The 25365-nt window shown below is 41.8% G+C and overlaps 1 protein-coding gene across 3 annotated transcripts in view; it reads right to left on the bottom strand.

Moving 5' to 3' along the window:
- Positions 1–25365, bottom strand: part of LAMB1 (laminin subunit beta 1) — a 66377-nt gene that overhangs the window by 10235 nt on the left and 30777 nt on the right. For all 3 annotated transcript variants that reach the window (XM_015599501.2, XM_006925354.3, XM_015599502.2), the window contains 14 exons: positions 24448–24583; positions 23037–23195; positions 22160–22287; positions 21842–21962; positions 21203–21407; positions 20390–20533; positions 19962–20193; positions 17116–17279; positions 15885–16109; positions 14679–14893; positions 13914–14010; positions 4721–5090; positions 1288–1472; positions 97–338 (listed from right to left, as the gene is read on the bottom strand). In XM_015599501.2, coding sequence (XP_015454987.1) covers positions 97–338; positions 1288–1472; positions 4721–5090; positions 13914–14010; positions 14679–14893; positions 15885–16109; positions 17116–17279; positions 19962–20193; positions 20390–20533; positions 21203–21407; positions 21842–21962; positions 22160–22287; positions 23037–23195; positions 24448–24583 — 2623 coding nt within the window. The remainder of the gene's footprint in view (positions 1–96; positions 339–1287; positions 1473–4720; positions 5091–13913; positions 14011–14678; positions 14894–15884; positions 16110–17115; positions 17280–19961; positions 20194–20389; positions 20534–21202; positions 21408–21841; positions 21963–22159; positions 22288–23036; positions 23196–24447; positions 24584–25365) is intronic.

The raw sequence follows: 25365 nt of genomic DNA, 5'->3' as shown, positions 1-25365 counted from the left end.
CATTTGCAAAGTGAACAACATTAAAAACAAAGCAGAGTTTTTTTTTTTCTCCTATACCACTGATAGACAGCCTTAAGGCCAAACCCCCAACCTTACCATTTCGGCAGCTGCCGAAAGGTCTAGACTTTGTAGTTTGCCTGCCAGCTCATCCAAAAGGCGGGACTGTTCCTCTTGTTTTTCCCTGAATTGGGACTCTCGCTCCAACATCAAGTCTTCTACTCTGTCTCGAGTGAGTGCCGACTGCTCCACTGTGCTGTTGGAATCCACGGTGGAGGCATTCGCCCTCTCCTCTGCCTCTAGAGAGATCTGGAAATACTTGGTAATGCTGTCCACGGCTCCTAGGGCACGAAGTACAGTTACCCACAGTTAGTCCCCTTGTACTCACTCTCCTCGTCAAGCCATGTCTGTATTTGGTGTCTTTCGGCACTAAGTTTACTGTGTGGTTTTGTTGTAAAATTCAAGAAATGAAATCTTTATGAAGAAATATAACTTTCATGATCAATAAATATACTTTGTCCCATCAGCACCTACTTGGGCTCTGGATGATGCCAAACATCTGGATGAAAAATTAAGTCAACCATGCAGATGTTGTTTCTACACAGGCAACCCTCCAGTTACTTCTAAACAGCTGTTGTCAGGCAGCCTATAGATCATAAGTCCAGCTAATTTTTCCCTTTCTCAGTCATTTAACTATTTAGATCCACTCAAAGGCCTAGTATTATATACATAAAACAACATGACATTCTGGCTTTAAGGATTTAGCCAAAAAAATAAGCAATCGTGCATTAAACAGGATGGATAGTGTGGTCTGACATAGTTCTACTTTCTTTTACTTTTTGGGGGAGGATCCTATATATAGCCTATGATAACAATGAATGAAGGATTGGCCAAAATTATTTCCCGACCAAGCAATATTCTTGAATGTAAAAGGATTTGCAGAATTATCAACTTAATTTCTTAACTATTTAAATGAGCCCCTTTTCAAGAAAAGTCAAGGAGGTTAAACTGCGAAGTGAAAAAAAATCAGGAAACAGATGACTTTCTAATGAAATTATGGCTGCTCACTCCCTGGGACCTCTGCTGTGTCTCTCAGTCTCTCTGTGGCCCAGGTCCCACGTTTATGAAATGGAGACTTTAATCTTCATTTGTGCCAGAGATTCAATGAGAAAAGCTTTAAGATTATTAGAAATCACTTGGGTTTTTTTTCTTAAAGTACTATATTAAAGAGATTAGACAGATGGTTAAATCCATTGTCCAGGACTGAGTATTTGCACAAAAAATGCTCACCCCGAATGTCTGAGTTTTTGATAAATTCTAATTGTTCAGCAAGCTCTTTCACTGTGTTGTCTAGGCTTTCTGCTTCAGTTTGTAGAGAGTCTAGTTCTTTGGCTGTGCTGTTTCTTTGTGAAGCTGTGTCAGATAATTTCACTTCTACTTCAGCCATCTTTTCCATAACATCTTTGGCTAGTTTCCTGTAAAGAGAAGGGTAAGTTTACCCAAGTAAAATAAACCAAAGGGGAATTTTGAAGTCTCGATTTTACTTTTTCTACTAATACTGTATCCATTACTCTGTAATTTCAAACCAATTAAGTAGTTGGTAACAATTTATCTCAGTACTGGTTTTATTCTCCTTATCATTAAGAGACTATATTAAATCTAACAATTTTTCTTCAAAGACTGAGGAAAAACATAGAAGCACCACTTGGCTCTGTTGGGGCAGATGGGCCATTTGAAGGATTCCGAATTTCTGTAATATGAGCATGGGTCCAGAGTGTGAAGTTCCAGCTCTGTATGTAAGCAGCTTAAAACCCATACACTCCCGCAAATACAAAGGACGTGACTCCAATGTAGAATTATGCCTCCCAGCCATCTGCCAAAAATGCTCTGACCTGAAGGAGAACCTCAGGGATCTCCTGCAAGATGGGACATGGAGAAAGGAAGCCCCATAGCCAGCAAGAAGACAGCAGGAGTCACTCAGTTTATACGCAGTCCCTCCTTTAAGTAAGGAGCCTCGTCTACCAACAAGCTACCCTTTTATTTTTCATAAGAAAAAAGGTAGTATCCACTGAGAATGAAACATGATAAACATTGAGCTTTGACAATATTTCATTCTGAATCTAAACCCAACTGCATTTTGTTCTGTCTCTTCGTATCTCCAAAGCTGGACTTTAGGGATCTACTGGTATACACAGTATGCATGTGTGTACATATCACAGTGAAAGTAATCTTTGAGAAGACCATAACTCTGGGTATCACTGGGTCACCCAATTGAATATAATTGTTTTCTCAGGGATAGACTAGTATAAAAAAGTGGGAAAATGTAGATATGTTGAAAGGTTGGGGGCCATTAGAAAAATGATATTTAAGGCTGAGATAATACCATGACCCAATTCAGAGAAAAAGTACTTAAAAGGATTTGTAGGTTAAATTACATTTTATAAACCCAATGACTTTTCCTGAGGCTATTATAATGTAGTTTCTTTTGTCTGTGCTTTGCTCTTATTAATCTGTTGATTCATAGAAGGCTTTCATTTCTTCTCAGGTCTCATACAATGTTTCAATTAAAAATAATCAAATCTAACATTGTATATTTTTAAATAGTGCCACTTTAGATTCTAAAACATGCATCCTCGGATATCGTGTTGAGAAAAGATTAATGAAATTAGTTTTTCAGAGATGCTTACAATCTCTCTGACTGTAAATTGAATAGTGAGGGTAGAAGCAGAGCTGTTTGAGGAATGTAATCTCTCTTCTGGCAGGCTCTCAAGGGATATCATATTTTTTTTTTCTCTCTTAGGTGCATAAGACCAAGGCCAGGAATCATTTCCTAAATGGGCTTGCACTCAGACCACGGCCTTCCAAAATGTTGTTATGTGTTAGGAGGCTGAGCTGCACCACAGTCTTTTAGATGAAGTAAAATTCCTCATTAAATGCATTATCGCCCCATGTAGACATTTCATAACACCCTGGTCAACCGCGTGGTCCTGGGCACAAAACCTGAAGTTTGAAATCAAGGGACCAGTTGCTTTAAATCTAGAAGGCCTAGGAAGGACTTTCTACAAGGTACTTGAGCTAATGTCAGCTGTTTCTTTCTTGCTTCTCATACATAGAGTTGAGATGAAAAGTCCATCTGGCTTCTTAGAGATGCTGATTAAAGTCCCATCTTACAAAAAAAAAATTACTCTAGTTTTGTCTGTGATGGCCTGCTGAAATGTGAAAGGGTTAAAGAATAATTAAAACCTGAAACTGGACAAAGGAAGTCTATAACTTAGGCCTAGTTTCTGGAACCCCTAACCACATTCTGTTAATCATGAAACTTGTAACAATGAGCTCATACGCTAACTGCCAATTTTAGCCTGTGTAACCCTGCTTGCTTGCGTGGCATGAAAAATAATCAATTGTATATAAGCTGAAAATTACTGTTTGGCCATCGCCCATGGGAACACTGGCTATTGTCCATGGGAACATAGGCAATCACCCATAGGAACATAACATTCTAACACAAGCTTTCTGCTTCTGTACTTCCCACTTGCACACCTGACCAGTGGGTTGACAGGTAGTGAATAGGAGAAAGATGGACCTTTGTGTTTAAGACAGAATGAGGAATGGGATTTGGGGCTTGAAAACCTTGTATCTTGGCATTTCGGGGCTGCTCCTTTGCAAGGACAGCCGCCGGCTAATAAACTGTCTCCTGGTTAAGAGCACTCAAGTTGGGTCTGGTTATTCTGGACATAACATTGTCATAATGTAAAATCACCCCAGTGTACAGGATTTAGCTATGAAACAGTCCCCTTGTTCATGCCAAATGGCGAGTCTGTAATAAAAAAAAAACATAGCATTTGGGGAAACTCAAATGTTTCACCCCCTTTTCTGTTTTGTCTTTCGGCCTAGAACTTATTGTGCTGTTTTTCTGGGCTCCTTTTTTTGCGAAGGTAGTTGGAATGACTGACAGCAGGAGAGAGAAGGCTAGGAGAAATAGTAGACAAATGATTCCTGCGAAGTTAGGCATTACTCAGCTCAATTCTCTCTGCTTTCATTGGCAAAATAAACGCTATCCAATCAGAGAGATGACTGCCTAAGGAAGGGCTAAGAAGATTTTCCACTGTAGAAAAATGTTATAATTAGATGAATAAAGCACTGTTCTGGTGGACCAATGGCTGAGCAGTGGAAATAACTTGGAAATAGCATTCTTATTATGGTAATGGAGTGTCTTTGGTAGTAGCGAAACATAATAATTTATATTTATAATGTTTTTTTGCAATTACATTATCCATTTCGTAGATCAATCCTTTTGTTGTTCTGTAAAGTAAAGGCAAGTATTATCTTCTCCTCCTCCACAGGAGAGAAGAGGGGCTTAGGAATAAGTGAGTCATTCACGTTCACAAGCCTAGTGCATAACTGAGCTGTGACTTTGTTATGGATCCTTTGTCTCCAAATGTCTTGTTCTTAGAACACTATTTGCAAAGAGGACCTGTGAATATAACATGCATACATTCTACGTTGCAGCCTCCACGATTTTGGTCCCCAGTGATGTACCAACATTCACATACCCAAATGCCCAGAGTAAAGACTGCCGGAAAATAAAAGGCCCAGCATCTGTTTTCACTCACAGGGTTAACCACACCTCCTGATGGAAGCACCGTGCCAAGACATCTCTGCTGTTTATTTATTAAGTTGAAATAATATTGTGAATTCTTACTCAGACTCATTAACTACTTACTCTGCTTCCTCAAAGAGATTCTCAATATTCTTTAGTGGCTCCGCAGCTGGGTTCTGGGCCAGGATATCTCTGATCTCATTGACTTTCTTCTCCACTGAGTCCACAGTCTCCCGGTAAGGCCCGATCACACCACTGATCTTCAAGGCCTTGGCTTTTTCCAGGAACTTCTGGGTCCTGTTGGTCAACTCAGCAATGATCATGTCCCAAAGAGCGAAGCACTGGTGGCAGGGAGTGCAGTCAGGGAAGACCCCCGAGTACCCTCGAGTGCACTTGTCACAGCGTGGACCCTCGACACCCTCGATGCAGATACATTGGCCGGTGGACTGGTCACACTGTGGCGTCTCAATACCCCTGGGGTCACAGTCACAGGCTAGAAAGGAAAACAGCAATGCTAGCTGATCTACTAGATCACAAACCTCAATCACTGTTACAGTGGGAAGGTGTCAACCATTGATGACCATTTACCAATGGCTGTCATAGAGACTGTAGCAGCTTCCTCTAAACCATGCATTACCTCAACCTTTGTTGACCACTTCTTAACAATAATAGTAATAGTACACAATAATTATTTTAAAAGTTAACACTTACTGTGCCTGGCATTATAGAAATGGTTTACATGCATCAATCATCTCATTTAACCCTCACAATAACCATGTGGGATAGGTTACCTGCCCCAAGTCTCACAGCAGGGAAATGGCTGAGCCAGGATTTAAATTTAGCACTTTCGACTCTAGACTGTGCTCTTAAGCTCTATCCTGCTTCTGCCTTCCTCTTACTCGACTTCCCTTTAGATCCTACCAGTACAAACAATTCAGGTGACCTCTGATGCCATGAGGCATCTGGCCTAAGATACAACACTAACAGCAGCTACTGACATACCTTGCCCTTCCCTGTCACAAAACAGAATGATGAATGAATACTTGGCAAAATGCAATAAACTTGATAAAATGAAATCTAAATCAGAAAGAGATCACGGGAATTCTAACTATCTAGTTCAAAGCCTTTCATCTAAGTGTAATCTAACTTGTGAGTATCTGCCATTGTGATAACCACCCCAGACTAAGAGCACAAGTTCATAAAATGTCAGAGTAAAAGAACATGGGGATCCATTCAAGACCCATCTCTCACTGGCCCAGAGGGGTTGACATCTTACATAGAGCCCAATGGTACAGAGTAAAATTGGCCAATGGACTGTGGCCGACGTTACTTGTCACATCGCCTGTGTCACTGAACCCTGGCTTAGAGTCCCAAATCTTAGGCAACTAACTCATTTTTATATCAACACTTGACATTTCTGAGTATTTATATAGTGTTTGAAGAACAAAAAGCCTGTACACAAATCTTATCTCTGGCCTTAAATCCTTTCTGGGAAAAGGTGGGGATAAAAAAATTACAAAACCAAAAACAACCCCCCTTTCCCGCCGGAATCTTATTTCCCTTAACTAGACTGAGGATTCCAAGGGCAGGGGTACATCTTAAACCATTTTCCCGTTCTCAGCACCGAGCACAGGGTTAACTTGAAAACTGGAGTTCAGCTGTCTTTGCTATCATGCATCTATCATGCAAATGAGGCCCTAACCTCATTTTTGGTAGGCATGCAAGGACATTCACATGCCCCTAAAAAAGAAAATAATCCTCCTAAAAATGTCAACTGTGACAAAGCACACCAAATTCATACTCTCTCAAATATCTTTATAACATTTTCTTGGGTAAAAAGCTATGATTTGCCTATGAAAGACTTTCTAATGAAATAACTTCCAGAACCAATTTCACTGATAGTCTGAGAGCTGCTCGCAACACCTTTATCCTCTAAACCCAGAAAGATATGTTGCGGCCTGTAGCATTTCATTAGTTTTTCTTTTCAACACCTTTGTTAGCCAATTATACTCTAAGTTCTTGAGTAGCAAGTTTAAGTAGTACAGTGTTGTGGTCAGAACACAAGTTGTGACCTCAGGCTGCCTGTCTGTGAACCCTACCTTCCCCACACGCCAGCTATGTGAGGGAATTGAGTCAACAGTTTTACCTCATACGGATTGTTTTCAGGATGAAATAAATTAATTCTTAAGTACTACAAGGAGCGTCTGGCTCATAGTAAGCATTCAATAATGTTATTCCTATTTCTGTATCCATGCAAGTGTCGGGTGGTCTCCTGCTCAGTGTTGCTTGGTCACATTTCCATTTGATAAAAGGGGAAAAAAGTTGTTGTGGACTTCCTTATCTTTATCTTTTCATATTTACAAATAACCATGATTATTAAAAAAATTGAAGTTTGGAATATTCTACTTCTCAACCTTTAGGATTTAAAATATAACGTATATGTGGCGACAGAAAAAAAGCTAACTATGGGAGGTGAACACACAATGAAATATATATATGCCTTACTGTTAAAGTGTACACCTGAAACTTACTGGATTTTACTAACTAATGTCACCATAAAAAGTAAAAAATAAATAAAATAAAATAAAACATATAACTTTCTTTTGGGGCCTTGGGTTTTCAAAACTAAACCTTTTTTCCCCTTAAGCCTATTGTTTCTCTCTAGGCACTTAGGCATGTTTCATTTTTCCTTTGTTGTTTTGGGGCATTCTCATGGATCAGGAAGCAGCTTAGGTGAGCTGGGGATAACTTTAATTGTGTTCTCTAGACCATTAGTTCCAGATGTTCCTGGAAATAAGGGTTCCACAATCAAGTAGGTTCAGGAAATTCTACATCTTCCTCTCGAAGATTCAAAAAAAACACCAACATATTAAAGACTCAGAGGTCTGCAGTAAAAACTCTTTCACATTTTTTTACCCAGTCATATCCCAAACTCATCTGTCATGGAATTTTTTCCTAGTGGAATAACTAGTGACACTCCAGAAATATAATGGGAAAGGCCTGGGAAAAACACTGCCTTCATCAGTTTCTGAGATCAAGAGAATGGAAGGCACTTAGATACACTGTGTCTGAATGCTATGTTGTTTGGACTTTAGGAATGGATTTCCGTATCATCTGGTAAAATTCAGTCGTCTTCCAAAAAGCTAAGTTACCTGGGTCATCTAGGTCCTAGCCTCTCAGACGTAGGCATGCAACAGAATCACCTGGAAGGTTCATGAAATACAATTGCTTCTCCACTCCTCCACCTCCAGATTCAGAATCAGTATGTCTGGGGGTGGGGGGGCAGGGACCTGAGAATTTGTATAATAGTTGTCAGGTGATGCTGATGGTGAGGGTCACTAGACCCAATATTTTGAGGAGTACTGGCTGTGTTACTTTCTCAGCTGTTTCAGCATTCTTTTGTATGTTAATGTGTGTACGTAGGGGTGACAGAGTGTGTGTGGAGCTGGAGCAGAGTCATGACTTTGGAAGTCCACCAGTGTAGGCTGATGCACAAACCTAAGGACCTATGTAAGATCCTCATCCCTTTTGTAATCAATGATGCTCTCAGTCTGCTCCTGCCCAGAGGGCCCCAGTGGTAGCCTACTTAGGGTCTAAGTGCCCTTGTAGACCTGTGCCTACTTTATCATCTTCTGTAGGCTTGGGACAACTGAGGCAGATGCTGCACATGCTTTTAGTTTGCTTAGCAAATGATTTCTTTTCGTAGATAAAGCAAAGGTACAGTTTAGTTCAGTCCTAAATAGGTTTTCATTGGATTCATGCTTGGGACAAAGAATGTGTGCATAGGTTAACTTTATTTTTAATTTCTCTAATAATTTTTTATTCGTTTCATTGGTAAAGTCATGTCTTGCTCTCATTCTCTCACGGACATATTTGAGGGGGAAGATACTGACTGGCCCCAGACTGTAGGGTTTAAAAGGCAAGTGCGCTCCCATCAAGGTTTTTCTCATTTGTCTTTTACATAACCACATTTTTTCCCATAAGAATATTTAGCTATGAACTAAGTCTTTCATAAGTATCTTGTTAATAAGGCGGCACCAGAAAGTATAAAATTGTGCCCTTCAAAAACCATTTCAACTCAAAGATTTGCAATTAAAGGCATATTTGGCAACTACATAATTTGAGAAAAGTGGTCACATTCTTTTCTCATAGCTCCATCTAATTTCAGACAATATCTATTCTTGTCCCTGCTGATCTCTGGACCCTGTTCATTGTCCCTCTAAGACTAGCATTCTGAAGAGCCAGCAGAGCTTCAGCTCTCTCCAGAAGACAACTGAACTGACTAGCATTCCTTTTTTTTTTCAAGTGAAAAGTAAAGAGTCCGATTTCATAGATGGCTGAATTATGGTTTCATCACTGAAAAAGTCTATCCCGGACTTTCTCTGGAAGGATACCAAATGGCTACTCTATCATGCATCAGGTTTTAATTTCAAACTGAAGCTGGGAAACTGCTAAAGCTCCTGTGGACATGTGTTTCCTTTCCTGCCTATTGAGTTTCCAGAATTGCTTCTTTAATGGCAATATCTGGGAAGAAAGCACAAGAAGGCCTACATTTACGACTTTGTAAAAAGACCCCCTAAGGTATTTTTGACTGAAGCAGAAAGGCTGGTTCTCACCTGACAATTGAAAACATTATGGACGCTAAAATTATGAAGGAGACTCTCTAAACATCTCTCACATTCATTGAGATCTATAACATTGTAAACTAACTCTGCAGGCAGTCTGCAATGAGGTCTGATGGATTTTCTCCTCTCTTAGGGAAAGGAACGGGAGTCCAGGTGGACCTGCAGCTCAGCGTTGCTTTAAGAAAAGGTATTATTGGGCAGAGGATCAAATACTTTCTCTCGGAAAGGAGAGTATATGTAGGAAAAATAAATCATGAAGATGAAAAATAGCATTTTAAAAAGGAGACAGTAACCATTTTAATGAGCCATAAGAATTCCACCTTCATCTGTAAATACATTTTTAGTTATGTGGTTAATAGGTTTCCTCTATGCTGTTTTCTCATCATTTAAAACAGGATCTCTGAAAGGTAGGTAAACGAGGACTACTGCCCGATTTCATAGATATTGAGGCTTAGAGGAAAACACCAGCAAGTCAATGGCAGAATGGGAAATAGCCTATGTACCTCTTTATCAGTCAGTATAACGTTTCTGCTTTCTTTATATTCTTCTCTCTCCTTCTTCAGACCTCCTCTGCCCATTGAAGAAAGTCCGTCCTCAATGGCCTGGCATCCAAGGCTTTTCAGAGACTGGTGAGACCAAATCTCTCCATGACTCTCCAGTGAGATGGTTTCCTGAGGGCATCCCCTGCCCCCTTCCTTTAGCCAAGACAATAATTTCCTCTCTCTAAATGTCACAGTCATTGAGTATCCACCAGGCCTGACTTCAGATCCCGCCTCTGCCCTCACTTGTGGTTTGTCTTTGGGCAAGTCACTTAACCTCTCTGAGCCTGAGATTTCTCAGCTGTGAAATGGAGATTATACTTACCCTCACAAGTGGTTTGTTGTAAGGATAAAATCTAAATATGCCTATAATATCCCTGACAGTGCTCAGCATGCAGCAGATTCTCAGTAAATGGACACTAGAGCTAACCTTTTCTGTGAAACTTTGCTGAACAACTCCAGTTCCTAAGGGTCTTGCCTCTTCTGACAGCTGAAAAGGTCAGCACCACTTGGTTTCCGCTTCCCACCATCATGTTACTTTACATAACCTATTTCCCCAGAGAGCCTATGGGTGCCTCCCGTTCAGGTGGCAGCTCTTCTCTGCTGTGTCCACCAATGGGCAGTACTCAGTGTTGTGTCGGTTATCCACCTTTCCTTTTGAAACTTAAATCTGCCTGGGGACTGAGAAAGTGCTACATCCTACAATCTGCAAACAGGGTTTATTCTCTTCTGCCATGGACCTTGTCTCAAAGTAACATGGGACTCCAGGGTTTGCTATCATATGAAAAGGTTTACTGATACTTTACTTAGGTATTTCTATTTTACTAAAAGCAAGAGAAATTTAATACTTTTTGATTTCTTAAATGTGATTTTCTATTTTTTTTATATCCTCGACTTCCCCCAGCCCCACATTTTTTTCGCCTCAGTAATATAACTTTGATTTTGAAATGAAAGGTGGAGAATGAATATGATTTTACCTGCAAAAATGAGCTGGCTGTCTGGTCCAGGGGTCAGCAAATGTTTTCTATAAAGGCCCAGATAGTAAATATTTAGGCTTTGCAGGCCATATGGTCTCTGTCACACTACTCAACTCTGGTAGTGCAGCATGAAGCCAGTCCCAGAAAATATGTAAGAAGAAATAGGCATGGCTGTGTCCAGTGAAACTCTACTGACCCACTGAGCTGGATTTGGCACATGAGTGTAGTTTGCCCACCTCTGGTCTAGCCTAGCACTTCTGGGGCCACGTTCTGTGATTAGGATTGTGTAAGACAAGGCTTCCACCTACTAACAAGAGTATTTGTGATTCTCTAAAGAATCAAATTAAATCTGATTTCCTGAGTCACACTGACAATAAATAAAGAATAGGTGGGTGACTGTAAAGGAATCTCAGGCTGAGAAAATACAAGTATTCTAAAAATTTATGTGTAAGCGAAGAAATGGACTTAAGTTCCCTATTAAAACAATTTGAAATGAGAAGCAAACATGATGGCCATTACTCAGAGCCTCCCTCTCATGCTCCACATTTCCAATTTGCCTAAGTTTAAGAGACACCGGCCTTTCCCAAGAGCCAGGGGCTCTTTGCTATCTATGAATCGACAGAAAGAGTTCTAATGTGACCCTCTGACTCCTGAAGGGCACATCGCAGAGCTCTACGCTGAGAATTTCTCTGGCACATTCGGTGGTGGGTGGATGAGATTCTCTCTCCATCCCAGCACAGTGGTGGGCTTGTTCAGACTTGGCATGGCCAAGAGTCCCAACTCGCCTGGACAATAGGAACATTCAACAATTTATAAGTTTGAAGCTCAACTCATTTGTCTTTTACATAACTACATTTTTTTTCCCATAAGTTTTTCTGTAAGCTTACTGTTAATGAGGTGGTGCTAGAAAGTTTAAATTTGTACCCTGTTCAACTGAAAGATTTGAAATCGAAGACTCTTTGGCAATTAATTACATAATTTGAGAAAAGTGGTCATATTCTCTCCCCATAGTTCCATCTGATTGCAGATGACACCTATTCTTGTCCTGCTGATCGCTGGACACAGTTCCTTCAAGTTCTTGTCCCCCCATTTCCATTTGTGAGTACATTCCAGTACGTCTAGAGCCCTGAGCTCCATCTGCTTCTGCATTTTTGCCTCTACCCTTATTCGATCATACTGGTCTTGCTTCTATTGCCATCCTGCATACAGAAGGCCCTGTGGCTAGCGATGACTCTCCATTGTCAAGTCAATTCTCACTCTCTCTGTAAGTTAAGAGCTTCTTCCACAGGGTGTGAAAAACATTTGGGTCCCAGCATTTTCTTACGTAATAGGCTGACCTTTCTTCTAAATAAAATGAACGAAGAGGTTGTTAAACATTGATACCATGGATTTCACTCTTTGCAAAGTTTCTAAAATGTGATCAGCTTTTGGCCTAAACAAGTTGATACTGTTCCTTTAAGCCACAATTTCTCTGGCAGATTTAGAGCTGAAAGTTTAAGAAAAGATAAAAGGGTAAGGAGTAAAGTTCTGATCAGTAAATGAACAATTCTCTGACTCTGACTCTGGGTAACAGGCCTTTCATGCTAACAAAGCTTAGATGGAGCAAAAGGTCAGAAAGCTTGGCAGCCAAAGCAATTTTTCCAATGACACATGCTGATAGAATCAGGCTATAAGCAATGATAGAATCATTATCTGGAGAAAAATCAAGTCCCTGTGGCATTAAGGGCATTTACAAGATTGAGGAATTTAACAGAATAGTGTAAGAACTCTGGAGAAACCATATTTCAAGCAGGGTTTTACGTAAAGAAGACATCTTAGAGCAAGTGGTGCACTGAATATCACAGCCCTTCTAATGGAAGTGAGAAAGTCAGCTCCCATTAAGAACCAACATCTGGACTGAAGAATGATGAATGAAAAAGCACTTGTTTATTGACACAGCAAACATCATCTCCTCTGTGGAACAAATCTGAATCTAATCTAAGATGTTGGTTCAAATCCTTCTGGCTAAGCCTCAATTGGAAAAACAAATCATATGCCTTTTGTTCTGGTCTTGTCCACTGTTTAAAATTTTCCTACTGTTAAGGGACAGTCCTTTGAAGGAACACACAGTATCTAGGTTTCTGATCTTTGATAGGAGATACGGAATGAACTGCTAACTTGATCTGTGTTATTTTCTTGCTACAGTTGTATCCAAAAAGGAAAAAGGTCTCTTTTTTAAAAATTTAGAGTCTAACAGGGACCTAGAATTTCAGAAGTGTAACAAAGAAAATATATCAAAGAACAAATATGTAACTACAGAAGATATTTATTCATAGTCATAAACTTAAAACGTAGAGAAGAAAACCCAAATAGGAAAGAATACAAAAATAGAACAGAAACAATCTATTCAAATCTTTTCTGTAAATGCTTTTACTTTAAGATCTGAAAAGTAATCTGGCAAGTAAAAAAAAAAAAAAAGTTGCAAAAGCACAAAAATTAAGTAATCCTTGTGATTCATATGATTTTAACAAGTTATTATTCTTATGAAAATGTCAAGTTTTCCCTCCAGTCCTATTTTATCATAAGCTTTAGTGGGAATCTGGGTTTTATTCACATTAACAGACTTGGAGCTCCTGTCATCTATCTGACTTGTTGTGCACGAAGGCACTATGACAACGCCCTTTGTGGGGACATTACACAAAGTACAAATGCTGAGGGTTTTAACTGTCAGCAGAGTACTTGACACACTGGAATAAAATGATCTTACTAGAACAACCACTTAGCTCTGCATGTGCTGACAAGGAAGATGTCCACAAAATACTATTCACAGGGGGGAAAAATCAATTTACCGAAATACATGGTTAATATGAGCCCATTTTGGTTATAAGCATTTAAAAAATCAACTTTGAGTGTGTGCGTGTGGTGCATATGTGTGTTTGGGCGGAAACAAAGGTCACCCTAGGGAATGGAGTTGGAGAAATGAGGGGGTCCACTTTTTACTACCCACACTTCTATAGGGCTAAAATATTAAAGATTTTTTCCTCCAAACAATGAGCATGAGTTTCTTCTGTAATTAAACACGGTTTTTACAGACAAATTAATTTGCACTGTACTTTAGAGGTTTCCAAAACCTCCTGCAGACATCTGTTCCCTCCATTCCGATCCAATAACAACCCAAGACCTGCCACGGCCTCACCTCGGCACTCCACGCTGGGGTCTCCCCAGAAGAGCTCCTGGCACTCGCTGCAGGTGCGGCCTCCGAACCCAGGCATGCACTGGCACTGTCCCGTGAACTGCGGCCAGAAAACAGACCTCAGTCAAGTGGGCTGCAGGGCAGAAGCCAGCCTGCACTTTCTTTTTCAGCTGCCAGTTGGGTGAAGTGGGACTGAGCTGTTTACCTAAGAGGTTGCTCAGGGCCCCACGCCAGCATCTCCTAACTGCTTTCCTGTGACAGAGGTTGGAGAGGCCCAGAGCATATTACCCTTTATTTACATGTTTCTTCACAAATCCCTAATAAGCCTAGGCCACCTGGGACTCACCTGCCATGGGGAGCCCTTCATTCTGAATGCATGTCAGGAAACAGAAGCAGTTTTTACAATGCTGAGTATGGCTGTTTGTTCCTTTCAGGCTGCGTGGCTAAGAAAACAGTCTGATTCAGCAGCCAGGGATTGAAGAGAAACAGCACACTCCTGTCTATTCTCATGTGAGTCTGCAGCTGGAGCTCTATGTTAAAATGCTCTGGGTGTATCAGATGGGGCCTCCATTCATGGTTATGTAGTCCCAGCTGAGGGGGACAAGTGAGGGTTGACATCCAGTCTGTGCTGTGTTTGCCAAGCTGTGTGGCCTGGGGCAAGGCCGCGACCACAAGTTGGGGCAAAGGCACCAAACAGCTGTCACCTGAACCCCATAAAGGCATCTTTCTTTATGCCATGACAGCCTCACACCAGCTATAGCGTCTCACCTCATTACAAGATGGCCCGAAGGAATGAGCAGCATCGCAGTCGCATGGGTCACACCCAGTCCCGCTGGCCAGCTGCCAGGTATTAGGCGCACAGTGGTCACAGTTCTGTCCAACCACATTAGGAAGACACAAGCACTGGCCAGTGGTTTTTTCACACTGGCAGTCAGAGCCGTTACAGTGCTCCTGCATGGTGCCCAGGTAATTGCAGACACACTCTGAAAAATACCACAATCAGATTTACTTACATAGTCACATTCATAGAATGTATAGGCCATGCGAAAGCTATATGCCAATGGCTAAGATTTTCCCTCTCCAGATTTCAATCTGGAAATGCAAACAAGCAGGGGAAGAAATGGAGGCATTAAAAAAAAAAATTTACAACTGTTCTTCAGAAGTTCTGATAATGTTTTACTTTACACAGTTCTGACATTTCCTGAGTGGACATGCACGATGACATGTTCTGCCTAGCAGTATTTTCTAAATATGCAGATTTAATAAGCTACTGGTTTATCATTTTAAAATTGAGAATTTAACTGGAAATAATAAAAAACATGCCATGGGAGTTGAGATATCTAATGATTTCAAACTTTTGGCAGGGAGCAGCCGTAATGGATGTATCAGAATGGGCAGAAGCCCTTTAAGCTAGGAAGGCTTGAAGGAATCCAGCCCTGTTGGTCCTCAATATTCCTCATGGGTTTGTATCAACAAGATGGGGGCCTGAGGGGTTCCAACAGTGGCAGGAGGAAATGCTGGCTGAGAAATAAGGAGTTCTGAGAGAGAGACTTTAGAGGTGTTATTTCTTTCTTTTCCTTAAACTGGAAGGCTCTGTCCATTGACGACAGAGAAAAGGTGTGGAGAAAAGTGGGTTGTTAGGATCTGTAAGTCCTAGCTAATCAGCACAGTTCCTGGGCAGAACATAAAATCAACACGTTTTATTAAATGGCATTTATCATGGGGATAGCTACAAAGGTTTTCATTTTGGTTGTCTCTCAAGCACTGAGTTATGCCTTGAGACTTCAGTCCTGCTAGAAAATGAGGATGCAAAGAAAAAAAATATCAGTCTCATCTTTCTTTTGTCAAAAGTGAAATTTTACCTCTCTGAACAAGTATATTCCCAAAAGGAAATAAATACCAGAATGAGATCCCCCAACGTAGAAGGAAGTGGAAACCACTCTAACGAGCAGGCAAAATGAATATGCATCTTACTCCGACAGTCCTGCTGGAGGGCGTCCCCGTAATACCCAAATCGGCAGAGCTGGCAGTGCTCCCCTTCTGTATGGTACAGGCACTTGAGGCACCTCCCAGTCTCCTTGTCACAGGCTTCTGGGTCTGTCGTGTCAATGTTGTGGTGACAATGGCAAGGCTGACACATCCCCCCAACTTCTGAAGGATTGCCAAAGAAGCCTGCAGCACAGTCGTCACATCTGGAACCTATTGTCCAATAAAACCAATGGCAGTTAGCTCACTGACTCCATCCACATTCCCATGGAGAGTCACCCCAGGCTGTGCTGTGCTCCTCACCTAGTTCCCGAGCCTGGGGTGAACACATCTTCAGGGGAGAAAAACAGGCTTCTAGTTGTGAGGGGAAAGTATTTTGTCATCTGAAACACTGTGGCAGCCCAGCTCCAAGGCCACAGCAGGGCATGGACAGCTTTAAGAGTTCCAGCATATGAGACCTCAGCTTCTCATCACACAGGGATGGGACAGGTTAGGAACTATACAATGATCTAACACGGTAAAACTTAGCTTGGTTTTAAATCCTAATCCAAGGATTATATTAACTGAAAAATCACTGCTCCTGCATGAGCAACTTGAAATATGGGTCCTTGCTGATGACCAATGTCCCTGTCTAAGAAATCCTGAAACTACAGGCAAATGTTTATGGAGCTATGGATAAGCCTAACTAACTAGTATTTGAAAGGGTGGCATCAAGGATGAAATTAAAGGGGTTAATTTTCACAACTTGCTACACTCTTTGGGTGTTGACCGATAATGTGAGTATAACAGCAATGAAGAATGTATCTAGCACTGACAGATTCAGTTATGTGAGGACCCCCTAGGTGATATTCTTGTCTTCTTTTTGTCCACTGTTGGGCCACTTCACTACTTTGAGACTTCTGCTAGGAGTTGGATAAAGGAAGGGAGAAGTCAAATGTAAATTATTCTTTCTACCACTGAAAAACAGAACAGTGTTCACAGGGATTCGTTTATAGATTTAAACGAGCTTGCTCTCCTGCTCCGTACTGTAACAGTATCACAGAGACTCAAGAATTGACTCTCCTTCGTATACCAAACAGGAATAGAACATCTTAGATTCCCTTCACTTTTAGTTAAAGATTATAAAAACTAAACTAAATTGGTTCGCTCTCCATCTATTTTCTTAACAACTAACTCATAAAGACACCTCTTTTCCTTCAAGAGTCTCCACATTACCTACCGATGTATCCAGGATTACAGACACATGCAAGCTGTAAAGTAACAGGATCTTGATAGCAGCTACTGGCAAACTGGCGTCCACTGTCAGGACCATCTGGGCAAGGACAAGGGCGGCAGTGATCTCCTGACCCAATGATGGGGTCACCATAGTAACCAGCCAAACACCTACATCAGCCACAGAAGAGAGATGGCCATGAGCCAGTGTGGTGAGAAACCTGTCACAAGAAAGTCTTAGAAACCATGTTTTCTGAGAATACTCATTCCCCATTCCTCATGTGTCCACATGGAGGACTTTCCATTGGAGCAGTGGTTCTCAAACGTTAGCTCCCATCAGAATCCCCTGAAAGGTCTGGTTAGAACACAGATCACCGAGCTCCTCCCGTTTCTGATTTAGCAGGTCCCAGGTAATGCTGATGATACTGCTGTTCTGGGATCATACTTTCAGGGCCACTGCATTAGGGTGACACCCCTGGCTTCGTCTGGACCCTCCCTCACTTTTCCCCAGAGGAAGAGGCACATCTTCCTAAGTGTACCCTACGGTCCTATCAGCGGCCTGCCTGCCCTGAGCATTCTAGTTGGCTCCTGCCTTGCATTAAAGAATTTGGGCGGTGGGGTGTGGTTGTCTGTCCCTGGCTCTGCCTGGGAGAGTGACATGTTAGCAAGCCCATGGTGGCATGTTCTGTAACCCAGCCTTTACCAGTAATAGAGCTGATAAGGATGTTCTCCAACTATACGACTCTCATGTCTGTCTCAGGTGGTTTTGAACCTGGGCAGTGAGGAGGGATGTTATTTATCAACTCCCAAACCCAACAGGTCCCATCTCTTCTCCTCATAGATAAGGAACCCAGGGAGGTTAAGTGATCTGCAAGGTTTTCACAACTTGTTAGTAATGAGGCAGGATTTGAATCCAGCTTCCTGACTTTTAGCAAGGAATTATTTGACTGTCATGCAGCTTCTCAGCATGAATGATACTTGGGTTACTTTTTTAATTTTTATAACATAAGAGCTTGAAGGAATTTGAAGATCATCTAATCCAACCTAGTTATTCTACCAACAGAAAGCTGGATACTTGGAGAGGTGAGCTAACTCACCCAAGGTAATAAAGAAGGTTAGAAGTAGAACTAGGCCTAGAACTTGGGTCTAAGGACTTCTCATTGTTTTTCATGGTGGGTTTTTGTTCGTTTGTTTGTCTGTTTTTGAGGCAAAGGTAATATTTTTTAAATGGGGGTGGTGAAGAAATAGGAGAAAGATGTTCAGAGGAAATCAACCTTCTGTTTAATAATACACAGACAAAATACAAGAACATGTTCCCCGGTCATGTGCTGGGGAACTGGTGGTGATGAAGCAACTTCATACAATGGTTTCTGAGAAAGTTTTCTAGGTGAAATAAACCCAAATAAGTCACGAAAGAAAATGAGTGTTTATTTCCTGCCTCCCGCCTGTTTCCCACTTTGGGAACAATCCGAACCTAGAACATTTTTTTAAATTGATACCATCTTAGAAAGAGGAAAAAAAATGATGAGAAATTGGCTCAGATTAGACAGTAGAATCAAACTAGGGCTAAACATCTTTCTTCCTCCCACATCCTCTCATTCTCCTGCAAGAAATCAAAATGCTTTACAAGAAAAATCCAAGAACAGTCACAAACACCAACCAAGTCATTCCCATGGGGTGTTGGAGCGTGCTGATTTCGAACTGGCATGTAGACATCCACCTTCGTTTACTGTGGTCCCCATCCTACTCTCAGCTCCTCTTTTCCTCAAACTTATTTTCCATTTCCCATTGAAAGAATAATGGAAAACTTAATGCAGAAAACAAGAGATGGCGCAACATACTAATTTCTTGTATAACTGTTTCCTTGTGATCCTTTTACAATACAGCCATTTGTGGTTGAAAGGAATAATTTTTACTCAAAAGAATCATCACTGGAACCTCCCGATTCTTGAACACCCTCTAGCATAGAGCCAACAGCCACACATTTGCTTCCATGCATATCTTCATGCCATAATCACATATTTAATTTTTCACTAACAATCTCTTTCATCTGATAAACAACTTTTGTGCTAACTGAAGCACTTGCTGAGATTTTTAAAACACGAATCTTATAGAGTGAGTAGATATTAAAAGAGAAAATTTATTGACATGGAAGGTAGAGACCAGTACGCCAAAAAAAAGCAGGTTCTAATAGCTTGTCTGGCTTTAAGGAACAGTGTAAGTCGGCATGCCATTTTCTCATGGCAAGTAATTTCTTATCTACTGAGTGGGACTGTAATGTTATTAGAAGCACATTCTATGTCGTATTCCTACTATCATCTAGTGCAGTGCTCTGCATCCATAATAATTATCCAATTCATATTTACTGACAGGAGAATAGATCGACTTTTGCACATTTTCTGTGGTCTCCTGGAAACTGTAGCTGCATAAAGTGTTTAGAAAAACAAAGCTATTTAAAATGACTAATCTTATTCGGATTGGGTTTTTACTCTGTGACTGAAATTAGACATTAACATTTCACAATTCTCATCCTAGGCCAGAACCTGCTGAGACAGAGATGACTTCTGTACAGATCTACGGTGACCTCTAGGATGACCCTCCACGAAGGCATGTTCTTTTCGGGTTTGTTCTCTGCAACATTCCCAGCCCCAGAACAGTTCCTGGCACACAGAAGGTGGAAACTAAATATGTATTGGATAAAGGAATGAGTTCCTAGAAAATACTGAGGTGGTCAGAAATGAATGAGCCATCTGGAGTCCAGAGGAGATTCATTCCATGATTTCCCTAAGACGCTGTTTGCTCAGCCAAAAATGATCTCTTTCTCTTTACTTTTGAGAGGCCCCGGCCACATACCTTTCACAGTTATGACCCGTGGTGTAGTCCTGGCAGCTCAAGCATTCCCCCGTCACTGAGTCACAGTCATCGGCATGACCATTGCACTGGCAGGGCTGGCAACTTGGAAAGCCCCAGTACCCGGGTAAGCACCGGTCACACTGCCGAGTATACACTCCTTGGAAACAGTGGCACTGGCCGGTGATGGAGTCGCAGAAAGCACTGACAGATCCTTGCAGATGGCACTCACAAGCTGAAGAGACAGGTGACCGAGGAATCACCTTGAGAAACTCATTAAATGCAAACACACCCCTCACGCCCAGCTCAGAGTACTCATGGGCTCGCGTGATCAACCTCCAAAGTGAAGCAATGCCTCCGGAAGCTATGGAACCCACACCAGTATATCTCAGACAATCTGAATAAATACATTACAATTCTGATTAACCTACGTTTGCATCCACTGGGTCCAAAGCCAAAGGTGCCAGGAGCACATCTGTCGCAGGTTCTTCCAACCACATTTGGCCGGCACTGGCACTGGCCTCCGTTGGGTTCACAGACAGAACTTAATGAGCCCTGAGGGTCACACTCACAAGCTGCAGGGGAAAGAGAGGCCAGAATTTGTGACATAGAGCAGCTGCTCCACCCAAAGAAACTGCGTACAACATGTCACACCTGGCCCATCCCTCCCCTTGGGTTCACTCCAATCCTTCCTCCTTTACTACCTGGGCTTACTCAGAATTCCCATGAGAAACAATCTTATTCCTATGATGAGCTGGAGGGAAGTACCAGGAGACAGAGTTAGCAGATACAAGCAGTTTTTCTAGGAAAGTTATTAGGGTTTTTTACCCTCGCCTTCAAAGCTCAAATATCACAGGACCTTAGACAAAACTTAGTGATCTCCGGGGTCACTAAGACTTTTGAAAGGTCCGACCTTTCAAAGAGAAAAACAAATTTCAGTTACGTGATGCTCCTCTGATACTACCCCAACTGCCTACCCTGCCTATGGAAATGCTGCATCCTCATGGACTGTTCCCCTAGTCATCTGTTGTGTGTTTCTTGAGCACTGACTGCATTTGCAGTGGTGCTCTATCAATACGTATTCTTTAAAAAAATAAAGACAAACTGTAGTTGAGACACTATTTCCTTTGTGCTGACTGCCTAACACAGAACTATAGGGATGCCTTCCAACATATCTTGTGATGCCAAGTGTCCCCTTGGCTCTCAAGAAAGAAGGGGCAGAAGCAGCTACAGTTAATACCTACCCAAGCCTGTCTGGTGTAACAAGGCAGAAATGCTAAAGATTATGTTTCTGCAAACGTCAGTCATCGGCGTTTTCACAACACTTCTGCTATTCTCTAGACATCGATATCTCTGAAAGGTTTCCCAGGCACTGTTGGTGACCGACCCGTCTCCTGAACCTCCCACAGTGAAGATGTCCAGTGATTTACAGAAAGGCATAAGAACAAGCTATGAAGAAACAAGAACAGCAAAGTATTCTTACTGTGAGTGGTGTCCTGTGTCACCAGTTAAAACAAGTAAACATGTAAAAACCCAAAATGCTTATTTGACTCTTGAAAAGGAAAAATCAGATTCATTCAATAAACTTTCTCATTCTTAAAATATTCTTGCCAGAAAAAGCTTAGAGAGGCCCTACATAGTTTGATGGTTTCTGAAATGTCATTTTTAAGATACTTCGTATTTTCAGAAAGAATCAGATTGAGTAAATCCTTTTCAGAGGGTGGAGTTTTATTAAAATATATAAGCAAAACAACCCTGGAGGTACGAAAAAATTATTCTGCTTAGCCTCTCAGTGTTAGCCCCCCACGAAATTCTCTGGGGAAGCAAAGGAACACTTTCCACCCAGCCTTCCCTGCACAGGCCAGAACCGACCTTACACTTACTGAATCAATAAGTGTGTAGGGACTCTCCACACTGCTAACGGAGGTGTACTGGGGCAGCTCTAACCTGACCGTGTAGTTCACACCCTTCTCAAAGCACACGGGGCGTGGAAGGACGACATACCTGCCCCAGAACGAAAGAGAACAACAACAAAAGTCAAAGTTTACATATCTAAACAATCAATCAAAGCTCATTCCGAAGGAAGAAAGTCAATAGTCAGGGTTTGGCTCTGGCTCTGAGATGGTAACTGTACAGCTCACAAGGCAAGAGACCAGAAAAAAATAATTTGCATATTAGTTCTATTGAGCTGTCACACTGACCTTGAGCCAGGGGATAAGGACACCACCTGGTTGTCATCATCGGGAACTGTGTTACCACATCGGCTGCTGGTTGGAATCTTCCCAGGTCGCTGCACCGTGATGACAGCCTTTTCCCAGTGATCAGGTAGCTAGAAAAAGAAACAATCAATCAGAAGGACCATCTACACTGGCCCACTACTGCCTGTTTTTATCAAGATCTCTCCCGATAGAGCATTTGCCAAGTTTAAATGGAAAACACTTGCTTGCATTTCTCTTCCTTCTACCATTTCCTCTGTTATTGCCCGCCCCAGTTCTAGCCCTAATCCTGTCTCACCTGGACACTGAAACAACTGCTCTCCCTGCCTCTCTCAACATCCCTTTCTATCCTTCTCAAAATATAGCTCAGAGTGACATCTCCCTGCTCAAAACCTTTCAATAGCTTCCTCTCAATATAGAGTCCAAGTTCATTTACTGATCTTGGCATTTTTCCTGAAAGCATGCCCAACCATACCCTTACCTATTTATGTGGAACGACTCTCAAAACACTTTCCATATCTCTGTTCTTACACTTTCCAATTTTGGCCTCTTACTACAGTTAGGGGAGTGTCTGTTTCTGGGCAGTGGAGGCTGTAAGGGCAATGGGAGGATCTGAGACATTCTCGTCACCACTTTGGTTCTCAGTAAGGTTAAGTGTCTAATAAGAGACCACTAGATGTCTGTGAAACTGAATTCAAGAAAAATGTATATTTTCACTTCCATGGAAGCTAGAAAGTCAGAGAGAAGTTCTTCTATTCCAATGTAGCTTCCAAATTTCACCAAAAGAGTATCCGATAGAAAAAAGGCTTTTTTTCCCCTACTAATTTCAGTCCTATTCCCACTAGTTCCCCCAAGGGTTTACCTGTGGCTCATAGCGAATTAGGATGTCGTACTCCATGGAATATGGTATGTTGTCAATGAAAAACTCCAAATAAGCCCCTTCGGGCACTTGGACAAAGCCCGCTCCGGTCCAGGAAGGAATCCGGTCCTGCACATACAGCCTCTCCACGATGCTGACCCCCTGAAGACAAGGAGACAGTCCTTAGGCTTTCCTTGACATGCAATTCAATTAAATAAAGCAGTCAAAGGTCCAAAACTGTAGATATTATACCTATTTTTTGTAGTCACATTTTCCCAGTAGATTGTAAAAAGTTTTTGGTATATAAACAGCAAATTGGTTTCTTTTTAGTTTTGTGGTCGAGGTAATCTTGGGACATTGGACATGGGACTCAAAAGCCTAGGGCAGACTTTCTGTGATGTAGCCATGGGAAAGAGCATAATGGAAGGAGAGAGAACATCCCGAATGCTGTTGTAAGTGAGCCTAGGAGTGATGAGGTATTTCACAGACTTTTACCAGGTTAGTCCACTATCTAGTGGATTTATTTCTGTCTGTCATTCTCAGCAGAATTTGTTTTGAGCTCCATATATAAGTGAAGAAACTCGATATGGTCATGAAAACTACCGATGAGTTCATTCTGTCACTGAGATTGAGAATTGACCAATTTGAGTTGCTTAACTCCAGCATGCACTTGAGTTTGTTCACAGGGTTATATATAATACCTGTGATTAGTCATCTCCAAAAACTGAGTCCTTTATTTTTGTATGTGTGTGTGTGAGTCTTTACCCATTAAGGGGTGAGACCTATGTAACCTCGCCCTTGACTCTGGTCTGGCCTTGTGACTGGTGACCAAAAAAATATAAGAAAATGACATTCTGAAATGTCTGAGCTCAGACTTTGAGACTGAGCAGTTTTTTCCTCCTTAGAGCTAAACACCATGCTGGAAGTCTTACAATCCCGGCCCCACCATTCTGTGAGGAAGCTCAGGGTAGCTGCTTGGTAAAGTCTCACAGAGAAAAATGCCCAGCCAGCTGCCAGCTGCCTCAGCCATCCGTGCTGAAGTGCCAGACATACATTTTAAGCCATCAAATTTTGGGATGGCTTGTTCCATGGCAATGGAAAAATGAAACCATATTCTGAGTATTTACTAGATCAACAATAACTTTGGAGCATAAGTAGAGCGAAGAATGGAAGAAAAACCCCCCAAAAGCCAAACCCTCTTTTCCCAAACACCAAAAGCCTTATTAGTCAATGTTCCAAAGTCTCTTTGGGAGTTGTAGATTTACTTAGCTTCAAATATGATTGTTCTCAGGAAGGCATACTTTGGTCTCACTGACAGAATACTTCTTAAATGGTCTGTTTACAAAATGTGTATATGCCATTGACTGCCCCCCAAACACTGCTTTATCAACCTGTCAAGCACTCCCCTGCTTACAGGTCCAAAGTTGGCTTCTTCCGCTTCGTAGATATAGTGATCCAAGGTGGTGAAGTAGTAACCAGGTTCCACTTCGTTGCACTGACGTCCGATCATGTGGGGTCGACAGGAGCACTGGCCTGACTCAGCAGAGCAGCTGCAAGGGGGTGGAGCTGGGTCAGCTGTGCTCAGCACTTATGAAGGAACCCCCTGGATGCAGCTGTACATTTGCCATTAAACATTAAGTGGGGTGAAATATTTGGGGGGAGGGGTCTTATTTTCTTTGGAAAATTACCACAAAAAAAATATTCCTATGAATGAACCCCAAACTCTGAAGCTGAAAGCTCTGCATGACCTGGTCTTTTACTTTTATCTCCACTGCCTTCTCTTCACTATGCTCCATCCACACCACGTTGGTGCTTTCTATAGATATCAAAAGTGTTCTTCCTTTGATATCTTGTAATTTTTGCTTATTTACCTTATTTCCAACTGCAACCCCTTTCCTGTATCTCAGACCCAAATATCCAACTTCAAGAAGGTCAGTTCCAACTTAGGTGTCCTGGGGGCTAACGACAGATCCAGAAGGTAGCACTCAACCCCTCTCATGTTCTCTCCTGGGGAGAAGACACTCCCACTGAGTCAGCAAAGTCAGAGACCTGGAAGTTACCCTCCAGATTCCTTCTTCATAGTCAGTCAGGGACCAACTTCTGTGGTTTCACCTCCTAGTATATTGAGTGTCTCTTCCCCATTTCCATGGGCTGTACCAGGTCTTTCTTCCTTCTCTCACAGTAAAAGGAGTTATAGTCTGCTAATTGGTTATCTTTGTTGCCAGTCTTCCAACTTCCCAACTTAAACCACTATCCCCATGGAGCTGCTTAAATGAACTTACCTAAGTTGCATTAATCATATCCCCTCCTGCCACACTGGCCTTGGGGAGGT

Source organism: Pteropus alecto, unplaced genomic scaffold, assembly GCF_000325575.1.
Source record: "Pteropus alecto unplaced genomic scaffold, ASM32557v1 scaffold109, whole genome shotgun sequence".
In the NCBI taxonomy this organism is placed as follows: domain Eukaryota; kingdom Metazoa; phylum Chordata; class Mammalia; order Chiroptera; family Pteropodidae; genus Pteropus; species Pteropus alecto.
This window is presented reverse-complemented; position numbering and strand designations above follow the sequence as displayed.